Source organism: Colius striatus, chromosome 15 (assembly GCF_028858725.1).
Source record: "Colius striatus isolate bColStr4 chromosome 15, bColStr4.1.hap1, whole genome shotgun sequence".
NCBI lineage: Eukaryota > Metazoa > Chordata > Aves > Coliiformes > Coliidae > Colius > Colius striatus.
In genome coordinates this window covers 22,395,439-22,420,728 of record NC_084773.1, presented here as the reverse complement: position 1 = coordinate 22,420,728, position 25,290 = coordinate 22,395,439, and the positions used below count along the sequence as shown (strand labels likewise).

At 35.0% G+C, this 25,290-nt stretch overlaps 1 protein-coding gene across 13 annotated transcripts in view; it reads left to right on the top strand.

Annotated features, from left to right (window-relative positions):
* Nucleotides 1-25,270, top strand: part of NR2C2 (nuclear receptor subfamily 2 group C member 2) — a 37,908-nt gene extending 12,638 nt beyond the window's left edge. For 7 of the 13 annotated variants that reach the window (XM_062008727.1, XM_062008733.1, XM_062008730.1 and 4 more), the window contains 13 exons: nucleotides 1,810-1,920; nucleotides 5,356-5,556; nucleotides 6,182-6,284; nucleotides 7,308-7,487; nucleotides 9,526-9,673; nucleotides 11,301-11,394; nucleotides 11,810-11,943; nucleotides 13,523-13,700; nucleotides 14,644-14,765; nucleotides 15,277-15,416; nucleotides 15,784-15,921; nucleotides 17,349-17,454; nucleotides 19,555-25,270. In XM_062008727.1, coding sequence (XP_061864711.1) covers nucleotides 1,810-1,920; nucleotides 5,356-5,556; nucleotides 6,182-6,284; nucleotides 7,308-7,487; nucleotides 9,526-9,673; nucleotides 11,301-11,394; nucleotides 11,810-11,943; nucleotides 13,523-13,700; nucleotides 14,644-14,765; nucleotides 15,277-15,416; nucleotides 15,784-15,921; nucleotides 17,349-17,454; nucleotides 19,555-19,729 — 1,830 coding nt within the window. In that variant the 3' untranslated portion in view covers nucleotides 19,730-25,270. The remainder of the gene's footprint in view (nucleotides 1-1,809; nucleotides 1,921-5,355; nucleotides 5,557-6,181; nucleotides 6,285-7,307; nucleotides 7,488-9,525; nucleotides 9,674-11,300; nucleotides 11,395-11,809; nucleotides 11,944-13,522; nucleotides 13,701-14,643; nucleotides 14,766-15,276; nucleotides 15,417-15,783; nucleotides 15,922-17,348; nucleotides 17,455-19,554) is intronic. The other 6 variants (XR_009819817.1, XR_009819816.1, XR_009819813.1 and 3 more) reach the window with 6 other exon arrangements.
* Nucleotides 25,271-25,290: the final 20 nt, after the last annotated feature.

Below are 25,290 nucleotides of genomic sequence, written 5' to 3'. Positions count from 1 at the left end.
GCAGAATGGTTTAGCTTTCCCATGCTCTATTGAAAACAAACAAAGAAAAAGACATCTGGAACTAACCATGTTCTGATTCTTCAAGAAATTCCAGGATAATTTTGATATAGCTTGTTTCAGTTTTGTTTGGCTAAACCCAATTTTTTGTTTGGTTAGGTTCCAAACTAAGAACAGCAAAAATACATGTACCTATAGTGGAAAAAAATATACATAGGCAACTACATTTGCAGATACCTCTCTGTATTAAAGACTGATGCAATAACTTCAGCTTATGTTTATATTTGAAAAACCCCAATAAAGTTTTTCTAAACTAAATAAGGTACTTTTTGTAAGCATCTGTATTTCCTAAGCTTAATAAAAATGGAATTGGATGGCTGTGAAGAGTGGCAAGCAGTACCTTTCCATCTGTGAGCTGACTATAAGAACTATAATACAGGTGTTTCATGTATACTACATTTACAATTATTACGAAGGAACAATTAGTACTAACAGTTGCTTCAGTAAATCTGAGGATGAACAAGCACAGTCCAAATATACACAGCCATAGAATTATGTGTGTAAGTGTACGTTGCCAATGCCATATCCCTTCTGTAAGCAGAAGATAAAGGCTGTCAAGCCAATGTTATCTTGCATAATCAAATTGTCAGTTTTACTCTGAAAATAGCTATGCAAGGGATGTTTTTCAAGCATTTTCTAGGTATTTAGAACTACACTTGCATTATAGTTTGTTGTTCTAGAAAGAATACGGAATAGAATAAGAAACAATTATATAGTTGTAGTGACAAATTTAATCTCTATCATGCTAGTGATATCCTCACTAGAATAACAAAAGTCAACCACATACACCAGAACACATGCTGGTGATGATATTGTTGATCTGTTGGAGCATAGATTCCAGAAAAAATCTGCCCCACTCTGAAGTAGAAAAAACAGAAATTGAGGGACAATAAAAAAGGGAGAGGAAGTGAGCACACTGATGAAGAGAGTTCTAATTTATTTTGCTGTCTAAACCAAAAATATCCAGGTAAACATCTTAATTTTAATGTTTTTCCTTAAAAATATTGGACAGTTAAAATAGCTCTTACTTCTACTTGAGAAATGAAATTGCCGTTTTCTCCTAGTGAGCTGTAGATATGCTACAGTTTCAGAAGGCTTCTCAGTTGAAATAACATCAGAGACATAAAAAGGCCAGTTTGGTCAGATAGTTCTGTGCAATCTTCCAGCAGATTCTGTATATCTCTTATCCCATATATGTTCCTGGGATTGAGGACATTTTTATTTAGAAGCCTAGAGAAAGCTTTTCTGAAATTTAGCTAGCTGAAAATAAAATTTTAAAAACTAAAACCTAAAAAGTAGTTCATAAAAGTACTTTTAAAATATTTAAAGTATATAACACAATTTTAAGTATATAACGTATATATAACATTATATATTATTGTAGATATACTGTAGTTGTTTTTTACAGAAACAAAAAAATAAGAATCAAAAGTTTAAAAAAAGGTATTTCTACATTTCAGTAAGCTGAAGGATCACATAGTAATTAGCCAGTGATTTCCTGGGTGGCAGCGAGAGTGGTGTGGTGGTTTTGTTTTGTGGTTTTGGTCATCCATCGTTTACATTCTGTTCTCCCTAAAAAAAACCCAATATTCTAATAATTCATTGAAAATAAATCCATGTTGGTTTAATGACTGTAACCTTTCCAGTAACTTTAGATTCCATGATAAAGGGCCATCTGACCTGTAATAAATATGTAGTTTTAAAGTGTTCATTAATGTAACATTTAATTTAAATTCTGTACCTTATTTACAGGTGCAGACTGTTCAGACTTCACTATCTGAATCTCCAGTGATGACCAGCCCTTCCCAGCGTATCCAGATAATTTCCACAGACTCCTCTGTAGCTTCACCACAACGCATTCAGGTATAAATCCATTGATTAAGTGACTCACTGTTAAACCTTTTTTTTTTTTTTCTCCTCTTTCCCCCCACTTAGATTTATACAAAAGCATACTAAAGTCTGTGGAAGACTGCCTTAAAGTTTGTGAGAACAGATAATTTTTAGTGCAAACCAAAATTCTCTTTCTCTCTCAGCATGTATTTGGTGATAAGTTGGCTGTATATAATATTTGTGCTGCTGATATAGTTAGTGAGGAATATGTGCAGAGGTTAAAATTAGTCTAGGTGTACAAATCTCCTGAGGTCTAGCTACTGTCAGCAGAACACCCAAGATCATCTCCAAGGCAGATGTTTAGGAGCAAGTGGAAGACTAGCCTATATAGGATAAAGTTAGCCTTTGGGAATGCTGCACGGTGGGTTGTTGCTACTGTTAATGTATCAGAACCTTTGCAGTGACAAATGATACAAGAATTGTCAAGTATTAATGTTACTAGAGTATTGTGGCACTCCCTTCTGTGACCTTGTTCTCTGCCAGTATAGTGCTGGAGGTGGTGCTGGAGAGGAGGATCCAGGGCATTTGCAATTGTCCTGGCAGTGTAACCACGATCACAGGATGAAGTCTTCTTGAGATGTGTCTTGATCAGGGTGGGTGGGTACTGGCCCTCTGAACAGCCTTGAAAACCCTTTTAAAATTATTTTTACATTATCACTATGCTTACTGTATGTGATGCATTTTTTTCTCTAGTATTACTTTTAAAGATTCCAATTGCAGCATGTATAAGGATGTACATCAGTATTTCTCATGAACCTAAAGATCATTCCGTTTTATCCAGCCTAATTTTTTTGTCTTCATTATTTATAAAATAGGAGCTTGGCATCTGATCCATGAAGTATCTATGCTTTTTCTTTATAGATAGCATCAAGGAGATGTTCTTCAGTTATCAGCAACGTTTAACTGTGTATTTTATCTGAGATGTTATTGTGTTAAAGTTACCAACAAAAGGCAGTATCCAGCAGCCTTATTGTTTCACATGCTGGTTCTCAAGATTCGGCTTTGAGGGAAGGTCTCTGGTTTTGATACAGTTGTATCAAACATAACTTTATTTTCCCTGGTAGAGTGGGCATATCAATATGTATCAGTATTTCATTGCAAGGTAAAATGTTGTTATAACTTATATAAATGAAGCATAATGAATATTCAGTATTCATAAGGTAGGAATTTACATTACAACTTTTGTTCAGTTCTGCAAAATAATCTACCTCCTTATATCACTGGTATTTCTGAAAAAAATCTGCGACTTCATGATGGAGAATACTAGGATTAGAAAAGACTATTTCTGCTTCCTCAAACAAGTACAAGCAGTATTGTACTGGTGTGAGTCATCATGCAAGATTAGATTTTACTGTGAATTGTCCTGTAGTTAAGATTTATATGAAAATGATGGAGGCTGAAGAAATCATGGATAAACTCTGAGAAGTTTAACAGCTTAACAGTTTAACAATAGGACTAAGGGGTAACAATTGTCCTTTGAGCTTCTTTGGAGCTCTGTTTGTAGACTCCATACATTTATGCACTGAAACATTTATGCAATACTCAAATGACTTATTCTATTCTGTAAGTTCAAGGGCTCTTTAGATTATTACAAAGCTGCATCTTGTCCAAAATTCAGTAGTAGGCTACTTCATCTCCAGCTTTGAGTTCATCTCGAGCTTTGAGTACTATATCCTTTGTGCAGTTTTTTCATTATACAATGTGAGATGAATCTTTCCTGAAGAGTTTCTGTAATCATCAGCTCTGCAACTCAGCTCCTGCTTTGGGTAGTTCAAATGCCTTTTTAAGGCAATTTAGCTTAGTAAAACTATCGACATAGTCTTATTATTGAACTATTAGCATATGTCTTTCTTTCTGTAAGATGCATTGCATCAAAAGTACATGACAACTAGACAAAAAGTTAGGGGAAATTAGGGAAACAAATACACTGTTATTGTGACACCTAATATCAGCAATATCAGTGTGTTTAAATTCACAGGATGTTTTTCAGTATTTTTAACTCTGATGTTAAGCCAGATACATATATAAATTATATGAAAATATCTTTCAAAGTCATGCTTATACAAAATGAATACAAATCTCAAGAATGTAGCACTATGCTTTTTTTGTTAGTTGGAGTAATTTTTAATTTATTTTTTTTTATAAGTGATCTGGAAGTAGGAGTTGCATGTACATTAAGTAAGTTTGATGATTGTACTACATTAGGAGGAGCTGTGGACTCCCTAGAGAAGCCTTATAGAGAGATCTGGATAGACTAGAGAGCTGGGCAATTGAAAACCAAATGAAATTCAAGAGGAGCAAGTGCTGGATTCTTCACTGTTTATACATTTAGACAGGAGGATGAGAGGCAGGAAGGCAGCCCCACGGAAAGAGAATATGAGTCAACAGTGTGTCCTGACAGCCAAAAGTCCAAATGGTCAAGGGAGAAGTGATTGTCTCACTCTACACTGCATGGGTGCAGCCTCACTTTGAATACTATGTGCAGTTTTAGGCGCCTCAATATAAGGACATCAGACTATTAGAGTGTTGTCCAGAGGAGAGCAACCAAGATGGTGAAGGGTCTTTAGGGCAGGACTTATGAGGAGTGGCTGAGGTCACTTGGTTTATTCACCTAGGAGAATAGAAGGCTGAGGGAGGACCTCATTTTAGTCTGCACCTTCCTGAAGGGGAGTAGTGGAGGAGGAGGAGGTGCTGATCTCAATTCTCTGGTGACCAGCGATAGGGCATAAGGAAAGAGAGTGAAACTGCTTCAGAGGAAGTTCAGGTTGGACATTAGGAAAAGGCTCTTCACAGAGAAGGTGGTCAGTCCTTGGAAGAGGCTCCTTGGGAAAGTGGTCACAGCACCAGCCTGTCAGCGTTCAAGGAGCATCTGGATGATGCTTTTAGTCATAGAGTTTAGTGTTAAGTAGTCCTACAAGGAGCAGGGAGTTGGATTCAATGATCCTTATGGGTCCTATTCAAGATAGTCTATGAAATTTCTGTGATGCTGTCTTACCAGGCAGAGTATACACTGCAAATACACCTGCCACTCATCTGCTGCAGTCCTTAACGTTACATTTTGGTTTTATTCTGTCTGGGATCCACCATATCTGACTCCTTTTGAATAGATAAATGTAGTTGCAAGATCTACCCATATCTCTTCATTATTAAGAATATCAGACTCACACTTTCCACAACTCTATTTTCTATCCATGCAGTAGGTATGTAGATACATATATATTGTAGACATATTTGGGCTTATTTTATTGATTTGTGTTTATGTAGATAGTTTGCACCAATGTAGTAAATGTACAAATAGCAAAATAATAAGTACACCTATCAGAGTATCATATAGTTCTGAGACACGTTGAAACATTTTAAAACATAAAGTTTAGTGTATCTCATAAAATTCTTCAATGTGTTTTACAGATTGTCACAGATCAGCAAACAGGTCAAAAAATCCAAATAGTGACAGCAGTGGACTCAGCAGTGTCTCCAAAGCAACAGTTTATTTTAGCCAGTCCAGACGGAACTGGTGCAGGAAAGGTAATATTGGCAACACCTGAGACATCTAATGCCAAGCAGCTTATCTTTACCACTACGGACAACATTGTGCCAGGCAGAATTCAGGTAAATATAGTAACTGAGATTTTTGTTTCTGTTTTTGATTTCTAGATAATTTAAGTCTGTAATTGCTTCAAGACAAATTGCAATAGTTTTCTAAAGATCTAATGACATGGATTAGACCATAGTAATAATAGCCTTTGTTATTCAGTCATAAATTCTCATGTCTTTGTGTTCCTCATTAATTCCATTGCACTCACCAGCCCTTGTTGATGTTCTTATTAAAATTGCAAAGACATAAGCAAATACTTGAGATGGTGCTTGTGAGGAGGGCCAAGATTTCAGATGGTCTGTTCAAGATTCAGATATACAGAGATACAACTCACCTGAGCAAACTTTAATTTACTGTGGGCTGCACAAGTGAGGAAACTAATTTTTACTGAACAAAGCTAGGAGTTTTATTTGGAATTTGTTTTGCTGTGACTGTTCCAACAGTCTCACTATTGACAGCAAAAACTCTTAACTTACATTTTACACTACTTAATTTCATTCCACACATCATACTTGTTCTCACATTCAGAGATCTCTTCTAAGTTGATACACCAGTCTTGTCCACAGGCAGATCTCCTTGCTTTCAAATCAGAAGAAATACTGTCTAATTACCACCTTTTGTGCTGGCATTTTGTTTTAGATAGTGACAGACTCTGCTTCGGTGGAACGTTTGCTGGGAAAAGCTGATGTTCAGCGGCCCCAGGTAGTAGAATATTGTGTAGTCTGTGGTGATAAAGCATCAGGTAAGAAAATAACATTCAAGAAATTTGACTAAAATAATTACTGAGATGACGGGAGGAGGTTTCATGTATTTTAACTTATTTTCACTATGCTGATGGCAAAAGCAATTGAGTCTAAAATAGAAAAATATAACATTATACTTTGTACCTATACATACAGAATAGTTCACTGTGCTTGGAAGAATATTAGTTTGTAATTCAACTGGAATGTATGATAAATCAGCATGTGCTGAAAAACGAAACAATGAATGAATAGCTCCTCATAACTGAAAGAGACTATTTGAAGCATTTAGTCAAGTTCCCCACAGCTATGGGCAACCATGCAATAAACGTGTCACCTAGAAAAGTCTGCAGGCTCCACAGAAACACTTCTTAGTGCTCTCTAAGAAACTTAAGACTTCCAGGTAGATTTTGGTCCTTTGCTGTCACAGGAAAAGGTAAGTACAGATCAAGGGAATCCTCAGCATTTCAGATCCATGCAGTAGCAAGGAGTCTACAATGTAAAATTTCTACATCAGTCAAGGAAATGCTGTGCTTTCATGCTTCAGAGAAGACACATTTCTGTCTCTCATTTTATTTTATATTTGTAAGTGTTTATGTAATTAACATCAAAATTGATGCATAGAAATGTAAATTATGATCACATTTCAAATTTTACTGTAAAATTATTTGTATTCTGAAATTACTTAAACTCTTAGCCTGTATGTTCTTTGAATGTATCATGTAATCTCTAACAGCAGGTAGAATTGCATCTGTACTTGTCCAGATGGGAACTACCACTTCATGACTTATTCAGAAATAGGCTTAGCCTTCCTCTCTTCTCTCCACTCTCTCAACAAAAAGCCTCAACAATAGATAAAAAAGAAACGTCCCATAAGACTTCAACAAGACTTTCGTGGTCCAAAATGATGAATACAAAATAAATTCAAAAGATGACTTTTACAGTGTTCTACTTGCTTAACATAAATACTCCTATGCTAAAATGTAAGTGATTTCCATCTGATAACAATATACATTGTTTTCTAGGTCGTCACTATGGTGCTGTCAGTTGTGAGGGATGCAAAGGTTTCTTTAAAAGGAGTGTGAGGAAGAATCTGACCTACAGTTGTCGTAGCAACCAGGATTGTATCATCAATAAACACCATCGGAATCGCTGCCAGTTTTGTAGGCTTAAGAAATGTCTAGAGATGGGAATGAAAATGGAATGTGAGTCTTAAGTGCCCAATGTGTTACTGCACCTACCAAATAATAAATATGTAGACTACTACTTTTTAGTATGTTTTTGCCATTTTGGTGTATGCTGCTTGAAGGAAACAGAACTTTCGTCAGCCAAAGCATCTACTGTACCTTTCTTTCATCACCATTTTGTTTGAGGTGCAATAGTGATTTGTTTTGAAGCTTGTCTCACACTAATGTAGTCTTTGAGCAGCCTAGTTCAAGCCTCTTAGAATGCAAGTTATAAGCATAGTGTATATTTATAATACAAAATATTTTAACATGAAGGAAATAAGTTAAAGTCTGAAGTTCCAAGTTCAGAAACATTGCTTTCTGGTTTATTTTTGCTGCCTTTTCAAGCAGTGAGAGAAAGTAGTTGATGTCCTTTTTTTTGTTTCTTTTAAAATTTTCATATTAATTTGGTTGTGAGCCCTATATTGTGAGGCTTTGTATAAACTCATATTTTACACACTATCTTTTCATGTTTGTATGCAGTGCTGCTTACAATTCCAGTGCTAGCATCCAAACACTTCTTTCATTGTATTTTATTTCAGTTTATACCATCTCTGCTTCTTCAGTCCAGCACTTTGTAAAGAATACTATCTGGTGATTTTGTGATAAATTTATGGAGTATTTAAGGTATTTATTTTTTCCCACTCCAATCTAAGCAGAACAAATTCCCCCAACTGAGTTCAAGGAAGACAAGATGCTAAACCTTTCTTATCCCACTCTGATTAGGATGTATGCTCAGTGACTTTATTGGGTGTTAGGTCAGGTTTTTAATTAGTATTAATGTATCTGCAAAGGCAACAAAACAGATACACCTACTTTTAAACCCCTAAATTTTGCGATCAGTAATAATATTAGTGAAAATAAATTCAGGAACTAAACTCTTGCTGGTTATGAGGATAGAAAGAGACATATCTGTGTATTTTACTGTTAGATTCAAAAGGGCATAAGAGGAGGTTTAATTGTTTTGTTTGCTTGTTAATAATGTTAATCTTCTAGAGCAATAACTACTGTATGACAAATTAGTACCACAACTAGCACAGAAATACTGTCTCCATTGATATTATGCCTTAGATTTGCAAAGTGTTGTGAGAATTAATGTTAGTACACCACTTTGAAAAAATCTTTATGTTATTGGGGGTTGGACTAGATGATCTCTAAAGGTCCCTTCCAACCCTACCATTCTATGATTCCATGATTCTGTGTTAATACCCTTATAATCTTTTATTCATTTCATTATCCTCATTTTCAGGTGGAAAATCTGTCCAGTAAATGTTAGGTCAAGCTACAGAGGAGTTCGTAAAGTTTAGTGACTTAGATTCCAGATAACTTTCTACAATCTGTTTAAGAATAACATCTTAATATTACAAAGATGCACTTTAAAATTGCAAAGTTACCATTTCTTGCTATTTTTATTAAAAGATTACTACACTTGTTTGGCACATTGGAGACTGAGCTCATCTTCTTCCAGTTATCAAGTAGAAATATTTTAAATTCTGAAAAGGTTAGTTTTGGAACACTGTTCACTAACTGGGTAGAACGAATGGATGTGAATGAATTGCCTATTGTGCAGAGACTTCTCTCCTAAGGAATTAACCTTCATCTCTGACAAAACTTGCCTGTCTTGAGTTTTTGTGAGTTTGTTTTGGGTTTGCCTGATTTTGAATCATTCAGAGTATGACTGTGCCTAACATTTAGATATAGCTTTTCCTATTAAAAAACAAAGAAATAAGCAACTCAAAAAAACATCTAGTTTAATATTCTGTCTTATTAAATGCCAATGAAATAGCAAGCTTTGACTCCAGTTCAACAAAACTTAAATAAATGGTCGGTCTGTGACTCTCTTAGTTACATAATCACAGGTATGGTAAAATTGGTGCCTATATTTCTTCTGTCTTCATATTAAATTTCAGTTTTTCCACTGTCATAATGGCACAAACTGAAATTCCACTGTGAGAATTTTACTTTATATTTTTCAGTTTATTTCCTCTCAAATCTACATGTTTCTATCTTTACATAGCGGTTCAAAGTGAAAGAAAGCCTTTTGATGTGCAACGTGAAAAACCAACCAACTGTGCAGCTTCCACGGAAAAAATCTATATCAGAAAAGACTTAAGAAGCCCTCTAATAGCAACTCCAACATTTGTGGCAGATAAAGATGGGACACGGTGAGTACCTCAGTTTAAAAGACCTTTTTTAATGTTATTTGTGCACAGTACTTCATAGGTGCACCTACGCACTTCTCTCCCCTCTGCACTAAAGAATTGGCCAAAAAAGAGCTCCAATTCACAAGTCATCCATTTCCATCATCAAGATCAACCAGGACTGTTTTACTTCTCATTAAAGTTTTTATGTCTTTAGAACAGCCTGGTGATTTTCAGTTCAGAGTTGGCCCTTTTCATCCAGGTCAAAGCACAGACAAGGCAAATATGTTATATTGTGATGCATTCAGATTAGCACTTCTTTGAAATCAAATCTGCAAATGTGACAGTCTCCCTTCTAAAGACAGTAGTAAAAGAGACCACAGTTTTAAGTCCCAACAGACTGGTTTGTACAACAGCAAAACAACAGTAGCTTCCTTTTACTTCATGGAAGATACTCTGAGATGATTCCCATATTCTTATCTGTCTCCATAGACAGTGGATGTGGAAATACATATCATAACAAATAGAAGCAACATCTGTGTTTTTCTGAATATAATAAAAGAGAACTCTGGGTTAAATATCACATTTTTAAAACTGTAGGTCCAGTTAGTGTATGAATGGGTAATAACCAGCTAAAGATATTGGATCTCAACATTCAGCTTTTAAAAATGTTTGTTTGTTTATTTCTTTATTTATATTCTTTGTTCAATAAATAATGCTGCAGTCAGGAAGATCGGGTTGCAGATTTCTTGGGAAATTGTTTTTCAGTGTTCTTCTTTGCAAGTCAGATTGTTCAAAAGGACTGCTCACAGACACATTTGTTTCTTTGAGATTTCTGTGTGCTACAGATCCCTTACAGTTCTATAAACAATATTACAGTCATAAAGTGTAACCCTGTTGTTTGTGTGAGATTCAGATTTGCATAATACATAATAATTTGCTGCCTGTGGTAGTTCATCACGTTAATTGTTAGTCTCAGACCCCTTAAACTATAAATTTCCCATGTCCCAAACCTGTCATGCAAGAATTTGTATTCAATTATGCAGTATTATATTATTGGAGTGTTATGTAAGTAACAAATACACTTATCTTGGCTGACTGTAAAGACTTCCCACTGTCTACCTAAATTAGATGCAACAAAGGGAAAGGATGTTTGGTCAAAAAGTAGTGGAATTAAGACAGCAGAGATTAAATGCAGACCTTGATTACATCATTGTTTATGAGTGTATTTTGGAATGTAAAATACATTTTCTTGACATAACTTTTTCTTCAGTGCTGTCCCTCATCTAACTTGGAATGCAGAGTTATACCTTTCTTCAAACTTTAAGAGCCATTAAGTGACTTCTGAGAGCATAAGACAAAACTTTCCTTTAAACAGAATAAACCATCTTAAAAAGCAAATTAGAGGCTATTTCTTTATTGTCATTGCTTTTGCATGGGAAAGGAAGGCATATTTCAGTCTTCCTGTCTTTCAAGACACTTTTTGGAAAGTATTTCAGAAAGATTTAAGTCCTGATGAACAAATTATGAACTTCATTAAATTGATGATTTAAAAATTAGTAATCCTTTTTATTCTGACACAAATTGTTACACGTTCTTCTTATTGATGTAAAATAATATTGACTGTCAGATGCCTTATGCTTTTGAACAGGTCAGCGGGTCTTCTTGATCCAGGAATGCTTGTGAATATTCAGCAGCCTTTGATCAGGGATGATGGTACAGTCCTCCTAGCTTCTGACTCTAAGGTATTCTTTCAGTTAAATTCTGAACATATATATTTATTTGTTCAGATTATTTTAGCTATGTACATAGACACAAAATAATGCCTGCTCTTGAGAAGGTAAGGTTGTGGTAATTGTGAAGATCTGTATGATTGGAAGCAATGAGCTAGTCACCAAGAACACAATTTCTTTTCACGGGCCTATTTCTGGCAAAAGTTCAGCCACTGGTAGCTCCCCACAGAGTATGCCAGCTGGGGCTAGGATTGCTGGTTGCAGTAAGATTTAAAGATTATCATGAGCCATTTTTCTTCCTGTAGGTGTTCAGGAGGAAGGAAAAGGTACATAAGGGAAATGCAACACAAAGATTAAAAATGGGGAAAATTTATGTATAATACATCATTTACAATTTTTATCTACTAAGACAGTTTATCCTTTTTAGGCCGAGACAAGCCAGGGTGCTTTAGGAACACTAGCAAATGTTGTAACATCTCTTGCTAATCTCAATGAGTCATTAAATAACGGAGATACTTCTGAAGTTCAACAAGAAGAACAATCTGCAAGTGAGATTACACGGTATGTGTTTATATTTGCATCTCATTTAGCAATTTGTATTCTGTATGGTGTATACTTATACTCATTCATTGAAGTAATTTGGCATTGTAGAGACTGTCCCCTACTTTGAAACACAAAAATAATGTTTTGAAATCCAGGTGTGGCTGTTTTTGTCAAGAAGTGTGTCCTGTGTTATAAATGTTGTGTTCTGAAGCTAGACTCCATTTCACACTTGGAAAAATAATAAATGACTAGTTTGTGACCTTGAGACTTCCTGAGAACAGCAGCACTTCGGTGCTGTTTTATTTGACAGGCTTGTTATATGGAAGCTTCTGCTTATGCCTTTAGCCCTGCTGTTTAGGGGTCTGTATTACTGCAGATTTCTTTTTGAGATTGTGCTGCCATAATGCCTGCTAGTAATGTAGGGAAAATGTAAACTAAGAGTAAAACTTTCTTTTAGTGTTTATAAAGATGTTGAAGTTTTTATCTCTAAAGGTCCCTTCCAACCCTACCATTCTATGATTCTATGAAATGGGAAGAAGGAACATGAAATCCTAAAATTTCCAGCAGAGCTTAAGATTTTTATGGTTGGGGTTTTTATTGGGAGAGTGTGTTGACAGACAACATAAATTGTCAGTGTAGTGAAATAAGAAAAGTACTTGGGCTCATAACTGTCCATGGTTTCTCAAATAGATTTTCAAGAGGAGCTTAACTTCAGACTCTTGTGTCTTTTATTTAAACTTCTCAAGTGAGTGAACTGATAACATTTAAAAGTACTTGACACTCAAACTTATGTCAACCTTGTACTTTCTCTTCAAAGCAGAAAAATATCTAAACCCCCCCCTCCAAAATAGCTCGATGAAAAATACTAGCAAAACAGCACTATACCATAATACTGTCCACTGGTACGAGATTGGAACACAGATGTCTTTAAATCCAAGCTCTGTTATCTTAATTAAGGACCTTACAGTGCCTTGTTCCAGCAACGGCCCAGCTACATCCTGAGCATAAAGGACACCAGGGACCATTCTCTCTTATGTTACCGCCATAAGGTTTCTAAGGCTCGGTCTATACATCAGGAGTGTCTCGCCATATCTCATGTTAAGGGAAAGGAAATTCAGGAATGTTGTCTAGAAGAGAACCACACTATATTCTCCATGGTTCCAAGAAACTGTACATCAAGTTACAGGAACTGCAGAGTGTTTTCCAGGGTGCATCTGGTCTATAATACTCACATAATCTGTTAAACATTCCAAGGTGAGGATAGGACAGTGAATGATAAGTGCAAGAGACCCCTTTACTCTAATACAAATAGTAGCATAAAACTATTAGAGGAGGATTTACAATAGTAAAATTTCCCCCTTACAGGAGAGATCTTTTACCTGTGATATATGGGCAGATCTATTCCTCTTATTAACGTCTAAACAGTACAAGGTGGCCAGGTTGTAATGAAAAGTCTGACCTTTGTGTCTTATCATAAACAGTTCCTGTATATGTTACTTCTAAGTGGAAATGCTTTATAGTGTTTCATTTGACCAGTACGTTTTAAGGTATAAGGAAGCACTCCTTCATTGTTTATTATTTTCTTTTTATTTTTCAGGGCATTTGATACTTTGGCTAAAGCACTTAATACCACAGATGGTACAGCAGCTCATAACTTGGCAGATGGGGTGGATCCTGCAGGAGGAGGGAATATTCATGTAATCAGTAGAGATCAGTCAACACCAATTATTGAAGTGGAAGGACCTCTACTTACAGATACACATGTAACATTTAAGGCATGTGCTTCTTAATAAACAGACATTTAACACATAACCGAAAATCAGTTTATGTTTTCTTTATTCTTAAATTTAATTTTGGCAGTATAATCTAGGATGACATCTGCTGTTACAAAGGTTCTCAATTTTTATTCTTGCATGCTGTATCTAAAGAGTATAGCTATTATTTCATAAGACCTTTTCATAGACAGATCGTTGCTTTAAAATTTATTTCATTTTCCCTGGCATCCATACAGCATGATGTCTCGCTTAATTCACTTATAATTCTAGACAGCGTAAAACTTAAATCTGAATGGCTTCTTCACATAATGAAATCTAACAGTGCCTTCTTAGGTGCTTAGACCACTGAAAAAAGGCCTTGTATTTTGAGAGATGTTTCTGCTTACAAAAACACACATTGATAAGAGTGCAAAAAGCATTCTTGCTGTCATCAGCTTGCACTGTTTCAAGAAATACAAAGATCATTATTGAAATAAATAATACCTAATATACTCAAACTTTTATCATAACCTACTTATTCCTATTAGTGGTGTTTTGTGACTGTAGATTCCTGTTGCATGACTTTCCCATTTTAGATATTTAGATTTTATATTGCTTCTTTTTAAAAAGTTTTAAAAGCTGTTTTCCATCAGTGTGATGCTAGCCAGTGGTCCACGGAACAGAAATTTATGGATTTAATTATTATTAAACAAATATGAAAACATTTTAAAAGGAAACATCGATCTCTTTCCCATATAATTTCTTGTCTTCTGTTCCCATTTTGCATTTCTTATCAATAGTAGTGAGTTATTTAGTGAAGTCTTCCTTTGACAATTTCTGTCAAATAGTTGCTTATGACAGACTGTGAAAGTAGTTTGAATGTTTTCTCAGGTTATTTCATTGATAATAAAAATTGATTTATGTCTGAACTGGATATATTGTACTGTACTTTTATTTTTTGCAGCTGACAATGCCCAGTCCAATGCCAGAGTACCTTAATGTTCACTACATCTGTGAGTCAGCATCACGACTACTTTTCCTCTCTATGCACTGGGCTAGGTCCATACCTGCATTTCAGGCTCTTGGGTAAATGGACATACTCTGTTGAACAGTTTTCTTTATAATGAATTTAAGCACTGACCTGAACACTTTTCAGCTATTTTTAATTTTTAAATTATGATACTGTTTAATTTTTAATAAATTCTTTAAAATGTGTGAAGACTCTGCAATATTCTTCTTTTTGAAGAATAAAATAGAAGATGGCAGAGGAGGGGATAACTACAATATCAGATGTTACTGTGGTTACAGAAGCTAAAGCCGAATCAAAAGCAAGCATTTAATTTGTAGAAATGTATCTTGGTAAAGAACTGGTGAGCACTGTTTTACAGATAACCTGAATTGGTTTCTTGTAGTCAGCCTATCACTTCCTTTTGGTTTTAGAAGTACTTGTAATATGCTAATATATGCCTTGTAGTAAAGTGGTTTGCAGCACGTTAGTCTTCATTATTAATTGCTACAATTAACATAATTACACATAGAGTAATACCAACCTGCTACAAAAAGTACCTACAGTTGTTTGTTTTTCTGTTGTTTGTAGGCAGGACTGTAATACAAGCCTCGTGCGTGCTTGCTGGAATGAGCTGTTTACCTTAGGCCTGGCACAGTGTGCACAGGTGATGAGTCTGTCTACTATCCTGGCAGCTATTGTCAACCATCTCCAGAATAACATACAGGAAGGTATGTTTTCAGTGTGTTATTCTTACATGTGTTCAGTCTTATTAATTCTACAGGGACGTTTGTATAACATTTTTCACAAGCCATTTCCTAATCGGTGCCATATGCTCAGAGCAGTATGTCACTGTAATAAGATTGGTGTACTGGCAAAATTATGCAAAAGAGTTGATGTTCTGTTTGCTAGCCCTGTGTCTGCCTCAGCTTTATAAATCTTCCATAGTAATTTGTGCCATCCTTATATGTTAAGTGGTTTTAAGATAGCAAATGACACAAAAGATTTTAAAATGTCACTTATTTTATAAGTGAATGTTGGTTAATATACCAGATGTACTTGAGCTCACATGAAATAGTGAGTGATATCTTTTTGTAGATAAACTTTCTGGAGACAGAATAAAGCAAGTCATGGAACATATCTGGAAACTTCAGGAGTTCTGTAACAACATGGCCAAGCTTGATATTGATGGATATGAATATGCATACCTTAAAGCTATAGTCCTCTTTAGCCCCGGTAAGGAATTTAGTAATCATATATTTTAAAATAATAAATGCTTGTATGTTAATGTTTTAGCAAATGTTTTAATTGAGACTAATGTCTTGGGGTGATACTGATCTGTTAAACTCCAGACAAAATGATTGTTCCTTAGTAATTTATCGCAAAAAATATATGTTTTGAAAATAATTCTGGAGCAACATATCCATGTTATTTACAGTTCCAATATATCATGGTTTTGCTGTATAACCACCTTAGAAGACTAAACTCTCAGTTACCTTCAGGTGAGAATCTATGTTTAAGTCATCTGGGATGTGTACTAGCAATATTAGTGAAGTAAATGGCAGGAAGGATTAGAGGAAATACATTCTCACAGTGGCAAAATTGGCTTAAATTTTAGTATCTTTAATACACTCACAAGAGGAACCACTGTATTTACCAAAAAAAATTACAACAGACAACTGAAGCATGATGAACAGTGTTTATGAGAGATGAGGATTTGCTCTTACAAGATACTTCTCATTTTCTGGAATGTCAAGGTAAGGACATTACAGAAATGGGAAGTGACTGTCTCTCAGCAAAGGTGGAGAAATGTTCCTAGAACACAGAAAGGTTAATTTAAAACTGCTAATGGCTGAGTTTAAGGGAAGCTCTTGTTGGGAAATGTAAATTATTTACTTTAGTTCAAAGGTGTTTATGGCTTGTATTTAACAAAAAAGGAGTATCTTGTTATCAGGGTAGTGGGAGGTTTTTCTTTTTTTCATTTATATTTTTTTTTCCTTTGTAATAAAACTTAATTACACAATATTTGTGTCCTGAAATTTAATTTTGAAATTTTTTTGCAGATTGTACCATTAAGATTAGGTGTATTAGAGTTTTTATTCAAGGTGGAGGAGCAACAAGTCTCCAAACTCAAGCTAGCTCTGTCCCATTTCAAGGGAATGGCAGTTTGAAGAAAACACTGAAGATATTTGGGCATAGTCAGAGATGTGCTATTTTCTGGGGTGGGTTTTTTTTCAGATCATGTGACTGTCTTTAAGGAGATGGAATTAAAACATGAGACAGACTCAGGAAGGTCAAGAAATTGATCTGTTAAGAGAACAACCCTAGATAATCCTCAGTCATCACAGTTAGTTGAAATCACAGAGGCAAACACATTTAAAAAGCAGGGTTAGAGACATAAACTAAGAGTGTCATTGTCTGGTATATACCTAAAGGCTTAATCTTTTCCCACTTCCTTGTGGATATACACAACTATAGTGAGAAAACAGAGCAATGCAGGAAGCAAATGTTCTATTTAGTGGTTTCCTTTATGCAACTAACATGTTAAACATCACAATACAAGAGAAATATTTAAATGAAATTAAATGCAAGAATCTTATAACTAGATACATTTCACAATGTATAGGGAAACAATCGACATACAGAATGTTTTGTTTCTTTAGATCACCCTGGTCTGAGCAGTTCAACCCAAATAGAAAAATTCCAGGAGAAGGCACAGATGGAATTGCAGGACTATGTACAAAAAACCTATCCAGAAGATACTTATAGGTATTTATTGTCTATAGTACACAGAGTAATGTTGTGGGCTGTAGCTGGTGGAAGTACAAAATAACATAATTGATGTAAAAATTTCATTTTTGATATCTGTTCTTTTTAGACTATTGATGAGAAAGAACTAGAGCCATGTTCATAAAAGCAAGCAGGTTTGTTTAAAGATAAGAGGGATTTGAGTTGCGTTTTTTGAGATCTTATTGCCACATTTATAAAAGTAAACAAACTTTATTAGAAGTCTCAAGAATAACTGCCTCAAGTGCCTCAAACTTCTTGAATTCAAACTGTCTTCTTTTTTAAGTTAGTTGTCAAAGACACTTTGAAATCATAAAAGCTGATTATCATCCTTTAAATGTCTGACAAGTTACATATGCAGAAAACTATTAGAATTGACAGTTTATAAACCTTGGAAAAATAAGGAGTATATGTGGGGAACAGTAACCAACTCAAGGTTCTGTTTGTAGGAAATTCCCACAACCTACTTATTTCTCCTTGTTGTTTTAAAATTTCCAAAGACTTCTGTTTGAAAGTATCTAACTTGTTTTTTCACCTCTCAACTGTTCCTGTTTCTTACTTGCTGGAAGTAATTATCCTATTTTCTAATAATCTCCATAAAAACTTTTAAATTTATCAACACAGTGATTCTCAGCACTACAAGGGAAATTCTAACTTCTGTCTAGGAATATATCTGAGAACATATTCTCTTCTACTGTGAACGGTATCCCCACTTAAAGCATAGTCTCATACATTAAAGCAAGGTCTGAAGGTAGTGTAACTTTAAAAACACTATGAAATGAAAACAAAGTCTGTAAAAGAGAGGGCTTCTCCCATCTCAGAAACTGGTTTTCGCACCAATCTTAGAGATAATATTATGTGAAGCAAGAGAAGGGCATTGAGATTCCCCATTAGGTGCAGTAAAGATGGAATTCTCTACTTCAGAAATATCCTCAAATCCCAAATTCTTCTTTTGTGTAGTTCAATTATTAAGGTTTGATGCACAAGAGATGGATATCTGCTATAAAAAAGAAATACCAAATTTGTTCCTTGTACTTCTCTCTATAGTGGCTCAATGAAGAAAACCTAAGTTACATTTCCCTTAGTGTCCTGTATTTTGTTATTGTCTATATCCCTGTGCTCACCCACAGATAATTTTAGAGTACAAATCTGATGATTTCCAAGCAACTGAATGCTGGCACAAATTGAGATAAAAGCACAAGTGTTACAATGTTCACAAAATCAGCAGCATAGCTTGAATCTTTTCTGCAGCTTTCCGCTAAAGTTTACAAGATATGGTATACTGGCAGAATAGACCTTATACATTTTCTCCATAGAGAGGCTGTGTTGGGTCCTGCCTACGGTTTGCTATTACATGGCTCCGGTCCAAGAAATGTACTTATTTTGGTATTTGCAATGTATAGCTGCCATATAAACACAGCAGATGTTTTCATCATTGCTTTCATTATTGTCTTGAATGTCAAATGCATTGAAAGTCCAGAAATTCAGCACAATCACTTCATTGTATTGGATATTTGTCAAAGTCCTGGTGCAGAAAACCCACAGCATTTGGCAACATGTATGAGTAAAAGCACATTCCTCCAAATTCCTTTTTTCACCAGAAGCAGATTCTCTCATTTCCTCTTACATATATCCTATCCTATTCTTGCTATCTGGTTTGTCTTTAGTTGCTAGGCAACTGAGGACTGTGCTGTTTATGGTTTAGATTTTAGTTGAGCATTTTACTCTTAAAATTGTGCAAATATTCTAACTAATCAGGATGAATATTATTAGTGTCAGCATTGTCAGCATTAAGCTGTGAAGTGCTTCCAGAGCTGGGAATTTCAAAAGCAGACCAGGAGATTTCTGTGTTTGTACACACACATTACATGTACAAAAGGGCATCAATATGTCCTTTTCATTGGAAAACCACAAAGAAAGATGGTGGCTCTTCATTTCATTCGCTCAGTTAGGTTTAATTGCCTCCTCATGAATGGAAGTAAAGACGCAGTTTTGTAATAACAAAAGCAGATCCAGCTCTTCAGCCAGAGTTTTTTGAAATGATGTTGTATGTATTTATAATCCACTGAACTTCTTTTTCAGGCTAGCCCGGATTCTAGTTCGCCTGCCAGCACTTAGGCTGATGAGTTCTAGCATTACTGAGGAACTATTTTTTACTGGTCTCATTGGAAATGTTCCTATTGACAGCATAATCCCCTACATTCTCAAAATGGAAACAGCAGAATATAATGGTCAAATAACTGGCACATCTGCGTAGTGGGAACAACACACTTTGATAGATTGAAGTAATTTTTGTAAAAATGTAAAAGTGCGAAGTTAAAAGAATATCATTTTGGTATGTACAAATACTTCCAACTTACCACTTTCTTGTCAGATTTCTCCTTGTCTGTTTGCTGATGTTGACAAAATTTAAGCAGCTATTGCAAGACCTGCTATAGGACATTTTCTGCCACAAGGAATATTTTTTATGCCTTTCATTTAAAAGGCTATACATATTGAACGTACTTTTCACTAAATACTTTGTATTTAGAAATTATCAGTGGTTAAGAGTTTTATAATATCGGAGAGTAGTAGTAAAATTACTTTAAAAGTAAAAACAACAGTATGTATATATTTAAAAATATCCTTGGAATTAATATCTAATAAATGCCAGGGTATAGGACTAGCACTTTGTAAGTAATTCTTGTCAAAGCAACACTGTCATAAACATCCTGCTTACGAGTATGGAAAATGAAAAAAGTCGCATATGTCCTTAGTCTAAATGCTAGTGATTTCTGTGAAAATGTCGAATGCTACAGAAGACAATCATTTCTTCTACAGAAAGTCACTCACTCTTATGTTATGCATGAAATATTAATGTGGATTCTTAAATATCTACATTATATGAAACTGTACTCTGCTAAATTAGAGCAGTGTAGTTTACAGTACAAAGCAACCATAGTGACTTACATGCTATGGGAATTACCTTAATTAGAGACAAAAACAAAGTGTTTCTTGCCACAGCAAGGATGAAATATTCAGGCTTCTTAAAGTTTCTGTTGAGACCAAGTCATGGCAAGTGTTATTCTGAAAGGAAACCTTTGGATTGTGGGGAAAATCAATCATTAACTGTAAGAACAGTCATTTTCAAGTAGAGCTATGTGATGCTCTTGAAATATGCTCTTTGTATTTCTAAATTTACTCCTTGCTGTACTCTTAAACACTCTCATCATCTAGCCAAAGGTACAATTTAAAACCTGAAATGTGTAGAACCTCTGGCTGTCAGCAAGAGTATACCACAAAGTTCTCTTACTTTATTTCTTCTCCTCTCCCTCCCTGTCCCTGACCGAGCACTCCCAAATTCATAGTGCTGTCACTCCTAGGACTCAGGGAAATATGGTGAAGATTTGCATTCAGTCACATAGAATTGCAGCTAGTGACTGATGTACCATGGAGTTATAAAATTAACTACTTTTCAGTTGTCTAGAGTGATGAGCCAACAACATGTTTTCTGGCATTGGCCAGTAGTTGGTAGCATTGCTTTCATTTTAGTATAATTTATTATTCTTGATATTAAATATTTTAAACAATCAAAGTTTTTTAAAAAGTCGTGGCAGTTAATACCTTCATCTGATCCTGGCTCATTAGAGGCATTTTTTAGTTGAGTATTTTTATGTGACAAAAACGGAATGATAAGTTAAGCACTACTTTTACTTCTGTAATTGACATTTATTTAGAAACACCAGCCAGGTTGGTGTTTCTGTGAATTGTAACCAAAAGATCTTAAGCAGCTCTAGATGAGACTTCTGATAAATAAATAAGAAGTCCTGGTCTGGTATACTAAATTCTCAGTGAAGAGCACTGACTCAGTATTTCCATGCTGAGCACAGCTGGCTCTGCATTATTATCACAGTATGCTTTGGAAAAGGCATATTCTGAGATGTAATAGGGAAAATCAGTCAGGGCTGAAGCTTCCAGGCAAAAGCAGTTTCCTGACTGTGTTTATTCTTTAGCGGCGACTGTAAAACACTTTAATGGTTTCTTTGTTGTGTATTGTACACGGGACTTCCACAGATTCCTGAATTATTTCATTCAAGATGCTGAAGGGGACTTTTCCTATCCATTAAAATTATAGAAGGTAGATAGGATTCTTCCCTAATTACCTGCTGTTTATTGAGTAAAGGGTAATTTTTAAAAGCACTAAATAACATGAGTAGCAAGGGTATCAGGAATACAGTTTAGCCAGGAAAAGAGAACTGGAAATTATGAGCCTGAGGATGCTGCCAAAGAAGCTGTGATCAAAGCAGTGTTCTGCAAAAGCAGCACCAGTCAGGGACTGTGTTTGAACTGGGTGGTGCAAGCAGGAGAAAAGCTGCTGGGGTGGTTTGCTTTGATGATAAGCATGGGCCTGCTGCAGTCATAATCCCTCCATGTATCCAGGGAGAATCAGCAGAGTGAGGCCTTGTTCACCCTATGCAGGAGAGTAAGGGGCAGAGGAAGGACAAATTGCCAGCAACTACTGGATCTTGAATGACAGAAAATTAGTTTAAAGAACAGCTTTATATGATAAGTTACCAAGAGGGCATGGCAAAGGGGAGAAAATGAAAACATTTATTTTTTGCATCTTTTAATTTTAAAGTTGCTGAGTCATGTGAACAGCAAATGCCCCTGAACTAAGTTCAGGTTTTGGGTTTTTTTTTTTTTGATGAAAAATGCCATGACGCCTCTTGTTTGATAATGCTACAACCCTGCTTCTGCTGCGAATTACCGAAGTTATTAAAATTATATGGGCAATTATTTGTGACAAAACCAAGAAATATTATTTATACTGAGTTTGCAAGTTAAACTAAAATTCCTTGTGAATTTTAAAGGCTCTAAGTCTAAACCTATTCACTTGGAAAACATCAAACCCCAGAATTACCTTATTACTGAGCTTTTTGTTGTGAAGTCATGCTAAGTTCACCACAGATAATACTGTCATAATGTTCTGTAATTTCTACAGCCTGTTTTGGAGTTACATGATTGCTTTGAAAATGGCTTATTTTTGTTAAATTCATGCTTGTATTCTTTCTTTTTAAAGGGTCAGATAGATTTTCACACATCTTTATTTTGTGCCTCACATCATTGTGCATTTCTGCATGTACAATTCTAAAACTCACTTGAGCAGCTAATGCGTATGTACATACTTGTATGTATATGTCTATGAATGTATATGTTTATACCTGTCTAACTATATTATGTACAGTGTATAGAAAGTGTGTAGTGTATGTATATTTGTACAGATATGTAGCCATGTATTGATACCATTCTGTATGTTAAAGACTACCATTCATTTGCTCATCCAGGGCTTCCTACTTTTCATTTCTTAGCCCAAACTAAGCCTTGCTTAAGCAGATGAATCCTCCTGAATTTCAGTTTTGCACCTTTTTCTAAGCCTAGCCTGAATTTCGTATTTTCTGTTCAGAACTGACATATATTCCATGAATTCTCTGACATTTACATTACTCCCTTTACCATTTCTCATTTGATATGTAGCAGTCTGCCAGTGAACACTTAATTGAACATACAATGTCCATTAAAAATAAATGAATAAATAAGTACAGTCATAGAAGATACTGCCTTGTTTTCAATATACACTCATTCTCTTTCAGCCTTCTGAGAGACTTTTTTTGTGAAGTTTTACTTTGCAGTGAAACTTGGTAAGAGATTTTTTTGGTTTTAAGTCTTCAGCAGTGGCCAAGGGGAAGAAAGGCAGGTTGCCCTTTATCATTGAGCTGCAGCACACAGAACAGGATGCAATGCTGTTTAAAAAATTAATATATTGCCATAATGATAACACAAAACCATACCTCTAGTTAAACAAAGACTACGTCCTCTGTTCAATGAATCAACGTTTCTGTTACAGTATTTATGAAATAAGACTGAGATTGCAGTTAGCTTATTTCTTAGCCATGATCAGGACTGACTTAGGAGTTTCACGATTATTTCAGTTGTATGTTCATTTTCCAAAGTTAATCTATTTTTTAGCTTAAACTAAACAAAGCTGGTTAGTTCACTTGTCAGACTGATGTCCATTTTCTTGTTCAGTCGTTTCCTGAGACTGTAATCCGGGCAAATCTTGGTCCATGTGTGAGAAGTTTCCACTGTTCACACAGGTGCTGGGCACGTGGAGCATTCATGACATTGACTTGGAGTAAGACAATTTATTACTCAGAGAGAATATCAAATATGTAAATTATCAAAGTATAAGTAGTTCTTGTTCCTTTTCCCTCCTCCTGACTTGAGATACAAAGGAAGCCTTCCGTAAAGGTAATGCTATTAACTTTGTCTTTTTAAAAAAGCATCTCACAGACAGCGTAGTAGTTCAGCACGTCTTGTTTCTGTCACTAAAAAGGTGAAGTGGAATTTTCTGGGCATTTATTTCCACCTTTTGACCCCTATGTGGCAAAGACCTGTGTATGTTTAAGGAGAGGAGCAGACATCAATTAAAATGATTACAAGCTGGCTCTCTGCTTGTAAAGTCTTTGCTATGGAGAATGCTAAGAATGTTCTCTGGTTCTTGCCATATGATTTGGTAAGCGTAAGCTTTTGTTTCAAATATAGAAAAAAACTGTAAAACCTCCATTTTACCATTTCAAACTTTATTTTCAAGATTTTTAGAAGGAAAGTTACTTAAATTAAGGGCAGGAATTGGTTCTTCATTGGTGTATTGACAGTCAGTGCTGTTTGACTAATGTTTGCTTTCTTCTCTAATGCCTGAATGGAAATCTGAATGTCTATTAATGTCATTGTACTGAAGGAACATTTTTAAAGACCAGGAAGCTGTATTGGAGTATTGGTCAGCACTGAATCTGTTTAAAAATTCAATTGTGAATTTAGAAAAAAAGCATATTTTTAAATTGTGAGTTTTTTAATATATGTTTGAATTGTTTGTATTCTGGAGGAGAAAATATGCTCACATGTAAGTGGCAATAAAAGCTCTATTGTAATATTCTATGGAAATTGTGGAATGTGAAATCGGCTTTCTGTATTTGATCACAGAAGGCAAAAGTCTGAGAAGCACACCTCTTGCCAGGTAGCTTAACATCCCAAATAACTGGCTTCTCATACTTTATTTTTTAATGACGATAAATAAAGGCACAGGTCCATTTTAGAAGATTTTTATATGATTATAGGTTAAAAGTAGGACTGAACAAATTTCAGATAAAAAGGATATTCCTTAAGAAGAAAGTATGTTACTTACTGATCATATACGTTCAGTTTCTTGTATATGGAATCAAGATTAAATGTGGAAATATTTTTAATAATTATTCTGTACTCCAAAATACATTGCAGGTCAGCATTCTAACAGTTTTGTAACCGAAAAACTGCACATTGTGTAAGTGCTGTATCTTTCTGGAGTACAAGAGGGTTCTGAGCACCTACAAAATTACCAAATTTTTATAAAAGGAATCATCTAGTTTTAATTCCTTGGGATATTTTCTGGACATCTCTGTTCATTTTAATTTAGAAAGCTATTGTTTATGTTACTGTATTTTATTTTCAAATTAAAACTCTTGCAACAGTTGTTAATTTCTCGCAGCTTCTTTTGAGAAATCAGCTTTGTTATGTGTGATAGCATTTAAAAATGATAGCATGTTCTTTTTTAATCTGAATTTTGTATCTGTGTCTTCAGTCATGAAGAGGAATTTGCATTGTTGTGTTTGTATATAGAGTATTGCAGTGCATGATTTAGCTTATGCATTTTATTAAATGCTATTTAAATGTGGCATTATATTGTTGTGGCGTAATACTACTACTTACATGAGGTTTATACCATTAAAGTGAATTACAAATATA